Source organism: Portunus trituberculatus, chromosome 39 (genome assembly GCF_017591435.1).
Source record: "Portunus trituberculatus isolate SZX2019 chromosome 39, ASM1759143v1, whole genome shotgun sequence".
NCBI lineage: Eukaryota > Metazoa > Arthropoda > Malacostraca > Decapoda > Portunidae > Portunus > Portunus trituberculatus.
Genome location: NC_059293.1, coordinates 18787100 through 18795134, shown reverse-complemented (window position 1 = coordinate 18795134; position 8035 = coordinate 18787100). Strand labels below are relative to the sequence as shown.

The 8035-nt window shown below is 42.0% G+C and overlaps 1 protein-coding gene across 2 annotated transcripts in view; it reads right to left on the bottom strand.

Moving 5' to 3' along the window:
• Window positions 1-540: 540 nt before the first annotated feature.
• Window positions 541-8035, bottom strand: part of LOC123515434 (putative neural-cadherin 2) — a 367250-nt gene continuing 359755 nt past the window's right edge. For both annotated transcript variants that reach the window (XM_045273998.1, XM_045273999.1), the window contains 10 exons: window positions 7115-7215; window positions 4175-4336; window positions 3903-4094; window positions 3039-3217; window positions 2679-2868; window positions 2469-2578; window positions 2178-2306; window positions 1821-2027; window positions 1368-1604; window positions 541-1225 (listed from right to left, as the gene is read on the bottom strand). In XM_045273998.1, coding sequence (XP_045129933.1) covers window positions 1152-1225; window positions 1368-1604; window positions 1821-2027; window positions 2178-2306; window positions 2469-2578; window positions 2679-2868; window positions 3039-3217; window positions 3903-4094; window positions 4175-4336; window positions 7115-7215 — 1581 coding nt within the window. In that variant the 3' untranslated portion in view covers window positions 541-1151. The remainder of the gene's footprint in view (window positions 1226-1367; window positions 1605-1820; window positions 2028-2177; window positions 2307-2468; window positions 2579-2678; window positions 2869-3038; window positions 3218-3902; window positions 4095-4174; window positions 4337-7114; window positions 7216-8035) is intronic.

The window sequence follows — 8035 nt, the reverse complement described above, 5'->3', positions numbered from 1 at the left end:
CAGAGGTATGGTGCCTTCCCACCAGTGTGTGGCAGTTCTAGTCCTACTATCATATTTTCCTTTTAAACAATATAATGTTAAGCTGCACTAAAGAGATGCCGTCTTAAATACGTTTGCCAGGGTGTCTTGTCTCCCATCATTACTGTTTACCTTTCTGTACTTCTCTTCCCATGTTTCTGTGATGGTGAATCAAGCTTGTTTTGTCAAATCTTGATATCAGAGTACCATATTTTTCAAGATGCAGGCCAATGAACATGTCATCTCTCTCTCTTTAGAAAGGAATTATTAATTGAAATGATCAATTTTGCAATAAAGAGAAAAGAAGAAAAACCTATCTTAGTAGTAAGTTTGTATTAGAAGGAATTAGGAAAAAAAAGTGTTTAACAGCTTATATAATTCAAAGCTCATCACAACTATTTCACTGCAGGCAGGAACATGGTAAAAGTGATATTAGAATGATGTGAAGCTCATTTTCTATAAGTCACAGCTGAATATTGTATATTGCTGTACCCTAGAAAGGTGAAATACAAAAAATTAATCTTATTTTATTTTAAGAAAATACTTTATTAAGAATTTGGCAATTGCGAACAGTTCATATAGTGGAAATACAATACAGGAACTCATTAAAACTGTGCATTATGGTAAAAATCACTCTGCCAAAGAAATACTGCTTTATAAAATATATTTTTACAAGGTAGAGCATTTATACCAGCATGACGAAGGACACAGGAAGCAGCACGCAACGCATCACAAAAAAAAGAACTGTATGTACATAAATATATACATATATATATATATATATATATATATATATATATATATATATATATATATATATATATATATATATATATATATATATATATATATATATATATATTTGTTTGGAGACAAAGTAATCATTTATGGAAGGCACTGCTTGGGGAGGCCGGTGAATGGGACACAGTCTTGAGTCCCTGGCCTTCAGACATGTTCTCTTGGACTCCTTCAGGCTGAGATGCCTCCAGTAGGGACTTGCATGAAGAGATGACAACCTCAGAGTTTCCATTATGAGTGGCGTGCACGACTGTGGCTGTGAGTGGTGGTGTGGCTGGAGGATGGGCAGGATGAGTTTTATGTGGCGTGGAGGCCACCTGGGATCCAGCCGTGTGTCATGACTCCAGCATGTGTGCAACCTCACGGAAACCTCCCAGAAATTTGGCGCTGCCACTGCAGCTCTCCAGACCTGTGGAAGGCGATAAAAGCTTCGCAGTCGAAACACCCACTATTGCTCACAACTGCCACCACTAGAAATGCTATTTTATGCACGTTTACAAGGTGTTTATGATGGAAGAACGCTCAAGGTTTAGTAAGTGCGGCACGCTTACAAGATGAGAGAGAGCCTGGGGATGAGCCTTCACCCTCGTAGGCATAGTTCCTCAAATCGTCTCCTGTCAGCACAGCTTCCTCCCCTCCCTTGAAATCTACTCTTAATTTCTCTGTTCTGGTTGTCATCCCTCTCCTTTCTCCATTCTCAAGAACCACTGCTGCCTGGGTGCCACTCCGCCTCTGTTCCTCCATACTACTTGTCTCTGATGTTGCATCCACCTGTAGCACATCCACATCTGCACCAAAAGAGGTGGACAATGTAACTCCACATCCTTGTCTCTCTGCTTCAATATCAATTTTTCTTAACAAGAATGAAAAGGGGAAGGTATATCTGAATATAATGTTAGATATGACTAGTGTTTTCATATACTTTGATAACATAGGCATGATCATATAGAATAGACATCTAGAAAATATCCACTACACCAACATAACAATATTGTGTAAGTTACCAGCAATGTTGGGGTTTCTGGCCCAGGCAGGCTGGCCATTGGTTTTTGGTGGTTTCAGCAGTTGTAGTTCAAGAAGGTTGGGTGTGTGGTTGCATGGTGATGACACATGACCCTTACAGTCCACAGTGGCATCCTTGGCATCTGTCATGCCCCTGCGCAGCGCAGCACGGCGGTGATGTTGGTGGAGCAGGAATGCACACACCAGTACTGCCAACAAGGGAATGCATGATTTTATTAGCAAGTTTCTTTGTACAGACACACAAAATGAACTCCAGACCTGACAGCTGTATGCATCCTGTATACTAGTAATGTTTAAGCAAGATAGTTTTTTTTTTTTTCACTGTCAAAGGTACTCACACACAAGGAAGATACACCACACCACAATGGTCACCAGCACTCCCATGGGCAGCTTGAGGGATGTCTGGCCCACATCAGGCAGCTGGCAGTGCTGTCCACTGAATCCCGCAGGACAGGAACACACATATCCTGTGTAATTGTGGTTTACTTCTATAGATATATTTTGAAATAACTTACTCATATGTACAGCATACTTTTTTCAAACTATGAGAATACCAGACAATATAATAGATGGATAATTTTTTCATGTCATTCAGCAGCAGCAGTTCATGTTAAAGCTTTAAGTTCTACCTGGCTGAGTGTTGAAGCATGAGCCACCACTAAGGCAAGGCTGCCAGGTGCATTCGTCCTCATCTTCACATGTCATGCGGCCACGACTAAGCATACGTCCCTCACCACACCTGCATCAGTGGTTTTCAGTCATTTATTTTTAAACTAACTGCACAGGTACATATGTTTGCCAATAAGATTTGTTTTGACTGGTAAGAAACAGGTACCGACCCACAGTAGTAAGACCTCCAGGTGTCCACACAGGAGAGCGGTGGTCTGCAAGACACATTGGCACAGGCTGATGGGGCAACACAGCCTCGCTGCACACCCTTAAAGGCACTTGCCTGGCCCCAGGGTGTGCTGTTGACAGCTGGTGGCAACGGTGCACTGTGGCCTGAGATACGCAGGTCATCGATGCAACCTGAATATAAGTATTAAAAAGCTCTGATGAGGATGTCCAGGAGAAGAACAAATAATCTTAACTAGTGTATATGGCACACCCTGTTTTGTTCTTAGTGTGCTGCAAAGACTTTCTTAATGATATGAAAAGTAGCTATTACAGGATATTCAAGATGTTCCTGTCTGCCTTACCTTCTCGGAAGTCGTTGTGTACTTTAAACATGGTTGCTCCCACATATTCTGGTGAGCCTCCAATCAACACTCCCTCCTGGCCATCCATCTCCAGCAGCTGCCGTCCCTCCAGCACCAGCGATGCATTGTACAAGTCACCATCCCCGTCGTCCACGGACAGGAAGGTGGCCGATCCATACCTTTTGTTAAAAATACATAAGGTAAATTGTAAATTATATGAAATGTCTATTCAAAAATTCCACATGAAAGTAGGACGAGGAAGAATAGAAACCAAAGGTCAGGTAAAAGGAGGAGCAGGAAGTGATAAGGAGGAAAATGGCAAAGAAATATATATATATATATATATATATATATATATATATATATATATATATATATATATATATATATATATATATATATATATATATATATATATATATATATATATATATATATATATATATATATATATATATATATATATATATATATATATATATATATATATATATATATATATATATATATATATATATATACACACACACACACATTATCTGGCTTTGGTGTATCTATTTGGAGCAGTAACTGAATAGAAGACTTTGCTACTTTAATTTCAGAGCAATATTTCAGTGAGGTGAAGGAGGGTCTGCACGCAGTATGTCACTGTAATAAAGGATGTCAATTCATGTGCGTGGAGAGCAGGGGTGGTGCGTGTTTCAAACATACATGGTTCCTCCCATCCATGTATCAAGAATTCATAGCAAAGCAAACTTATCTATTGAAACTAAGATTATTATTATTATTACTCTTATTATTATCCGGAGAGGGAGCAATACCATGGCCTCTACAGCAACTTGCCGGTATTCAAGGCCACCCTACCTGTTAGCAGTGAGTGAGTGCCATCGACCATCTGTGAGAGTTGCCCTTGAAAGGCATATCGAGGCTGGAGGTCGAGGGTGAAGGTGCAGCACCGCACACAGGCGGCCGCCCACCAGCTTTACCGACCAGCTGTCCCGCCCGTGCTGCGATGACAGCACCACCAGCTCGCCTCTCCTCCTCAGGGTGCGGAACCTGCGGGAAGGAAGCAGTGAAAGGGAGTGGCGGCGGCCGGCAGCTGCAGCACAGAGCCTCGTGAAAGTGTCCACGTGTACCTGAGGGTGATGGAGGTGGTGTAGGCCAGCGGTGAGAAGGACAGGGCCAGCTTGACGTAGCTGTTGGGGAGGAAGGTGGCGGGCGTGGTGGGCGAGGCACAGCCCGGACCGCTCCACCCAGGCTGACACTCACACCGCAGGGACCCCGGTGACCCCTGACACCTGTAAGAAGTATTCATGTTGATCAGTACATAGTTACTAAACTTTCTATGTTTCTTCTTTATTTTCAAAAGTAAGAAAACCATTGCACAGTTAAGAAAAAAAAGAAAAAAGAAAACAAGGAAAAGTAGAGGGATAGAATCTAGCATAATTGGAATAACGAAGCTATAGAGAGAGAGAGAGAGAGAGAGAGATGAGGGGCTTGGATACTGTCACTCAAGGGTCAAGAGTAACAAGGAACGCAGTTGTAGTCATGTGCTGAGGGGAGTTACCGGGTGCGCACCTTTCTAATTAACACGTTAGTCCTGAACTGTTCACGCGAGTCTGCCGGCAAAGATTCTTCATTACTGTGGAGATGGCGGGCCCCGCCTCTCGGAGGGGAGTAAGGAGATAAGTGGAAGGGGAAGTGAGTGTCCGGAATAACGTGAAGTGGGAGGGAACAAGAGGAAAATGCAGGGCGTGTTCTCTGTTAGGAAGTAATATCGTTGGAAACTTTTCTTTCTCTCATTTGGCCGCTTGACATTTTCTCAATTTTTTTTATTTCGCGTATGAATTCATAAAAATCACCCATATTTACCTCCATTTCTTTTACTCTGGCCATTTATTTCCAGTAATTATACGGCAAGAAAGAATCATAAACATTGATTTTCGACTGCGGTAACATTTTTATATAATTTGTAATTGTCGTTAAGCGGATTTAGAAAAGGGGAAAAAAGAATAGCTATCTTATTTTCACTCATTTTTTAGTATTACTTTTTTTTTTTTCCCTTTCGTGTGTCGTGTGTGTTTCCAGGACGTTATTGGCCCAGGCAGTGAGTTATGACGCGCCTTCTGTCTCCCTCCCGCTGCTCTGTGTTGTGCACGGAAATATTGCGTCGACGTGCGAGGAGTGACATAAGACTGGCGGTTAGCACCTTGAGGAGTGGGTCCTTGAGGAGAGGACGCCGCCCCTTCATAAACTGAACCCGTTACGTGAAAGATCCATATGAGAGAGAGAGAGAGAGAGAGAGAGTAATATGACAACAGCCCCACGATTCGGTAGTCTAGTTGCTCTTAACTAACACCCTAGTTGACACAGCAAGCAGTCCCCGAGTTATTGACTCACTCAAGCGTCCAGGCAAGTCAGGCCGTGAGGGAAATTGTTCGTTAGTTGCCACTACTGGAGGGTGTAAACAAGAAAATGGTGTCTGTACCGAGAAATACTGAAAGCTTAGTACTCCTTTTGATGCAAGTATGAAGGAATTTGTTTGTTTCTTGTAGCGGAAAGCAGAAGCCACCCTCGAAGAAAGTGTTACCTAAGTGAACTGAAATGAGCCTCGTTATATAGTCGTTATAGATGGAAGTGTTTTTGTGGATATGGAAGTTGCTCATAGCCATGGCCATCTCATCACCTCCTATTATGGTACTTGTGCTCACTTATCTTTCTTTTTTTTTTTCTTTTATAGTCTCTCTCTCTCTCTCTCTCTCTCTCTCTCTCTCTCTCTCTCTCTCTCTCTCTCTCTCTCTCTTCTGAGTACGAATGTTTTTTTCTGATTTTGGATGAAACAGGAAAAATAGTTAAATTCTCTTGTCACACGAGGCTGTAGCGTAATCAGCTTAACTAGTCATGGCGGCGGCGCCAAGGCTGTCTGCAGCACCGTGGAAAAAAATTTAAAAAATCTGATTAGCACTTGTACTCTGGAACTGGAAGTTAGTGTCAACATACTTGTCATCATCAGGTAAAAATGTTTAGAAGGTTAAACGTGAATACGTCAACACTAAGAATATGATCTTGAGAACCGGCATGACACGACACCTCCAGTCGCAAATAGACAAAGACGTCTGTGCTATCTATCTAATCTAATTTGATTGATTTTTATTTAATTATTATTTTGATCTGTTATTTATTTATCTATTCATTTTGTTTTTTGTTTAATGGAAGGGGTAAAGGGAGGAAATGTCTGAAAGTCTATTGGTGGTAGTGCTGCAGGCGTGGTTGGATTATCGGCACCTCACTGATTTCGAACGCATCTTGTGTCAGCGCATTTACTACCAGTGTAAGATCTAACAAAGTAGTGAACATTACCGACAACTTGCCACGGAACTCAGTACTGTTATATACACGTGCATTACTTAGTTAATTATGTAAATATGTTCATCTCTGAAGAAAGAGCAGAAGTTAAACAGTGATGAAAGCAGAGTTTGTCTCATCACAAGGAGCTGGAGAGCCAGTCACCAATTTCCTTTGTTGCCAGTCCCCGCGACTCTCCCGTCACATATTTGCATGAGTCGATTAAGACAACAGATTGCAATAACATCCGGTGCTTGAGGGATGCAAATGAACGAAGGACACCTGACCCCGAGTTAGAAGCACACGGAGCCACACATACGAGTACTGGGAGAGACATTTAGCTACGTATATTTAATCATTTATCCTTCCCTATATTCCTCCCGCTCACCTCCCATTTCCTCACACTCTTTTAGAACTTTTCATTCCCCACTAAGCCTCTTGCCAGCTGTCCCTTCCTCACCAACGATCCCTTGCCTGTTTTAAGTGCGGTGGGTTCATCCACTCACTCACTCTCACTCTGTGAAGAGGTTGACCGACTGAGACATGAGGGGAATGTGGAGAGAGAGAGAGAGAGAGAGAGAGAGAGAGAGAGAGAGAGAGAGAGAGAGAGAGAGAGAGAGAGAGAGAGAGAGAGAGAGAGAGAGAGAGAGAGAGAGAAGGAGGGGTGAGGGCGAGGGATGGGGGAGCATAATAGCACAAGAACTGAAGACTGCTTTCACGTAAACACTTGCCTGCCGTGGAGTCCGCAGTGGAGATGATTGGCGAGGCAGTCTGCGGCAGGACACCCCGGAGAGCTGGCGCTGCTCAGGACTCCGCTTCCCAGGTCCACTAGCTAGAAAGAAAAAGGAAAGAAAGGATATATATATATATATATATATATATATATATATATATATATATATATATATATATATATATATATATATATCCTACTGTATAGACAAAATTACATTGTTGAATTGGAAAAGCATTGGTGTTGTCTGTATTGTTGCATGCACGATCAGTAATAAATGGGAGCAGCAATTCTCTGCTGACTCTCGGAAATCAGATGATGCGCAGTGGCAGTTAATATTCCAAAAATGGAATTGAACGAGTGTTAATATGAGGCATCGCTGGAGCCCTATCCTTCTCATTTACTTCGCTCCCCTGCTCTTGACTGACGGTTGTTTATAGTCGAGTTGCTGGTTGGAGGCAGGGATTCTTTGTGCTGCTGTAAGCTTCTTTCTTTTTAACTTTTCTGCCTTTGTGTCAGTTCAGTAACTTGATTAACCTACCTCCGTCTCGACCATCATTCTGGCAGACACCTCCGATCTGTTCTCGTAAGACTAGGGAAACAGGGCATGGGTATATATATTCCAGTGGCGTGGCACTGTAGCGCCCTTCGTGGTACCACATCACTGGTATAGTCTATAACTAAATTATACAAAGTATATACGGTATGTAAAGAAATAATAACCACAAAAGCGATGATACAGTATCACAAAAGTCACATCCTCTATCTTTTGAGGATTTCTCTTTACACACAGATGGAGATCGTTGCTCCACTGCCTTAGCCGTTATCAGTGAATAAAAAAACACCATGAATAGAAGCATTACAAAAACCCATCAAACCAACAGAATTGCAGATTAGTACTTGCTCAAATTAGGAGGAA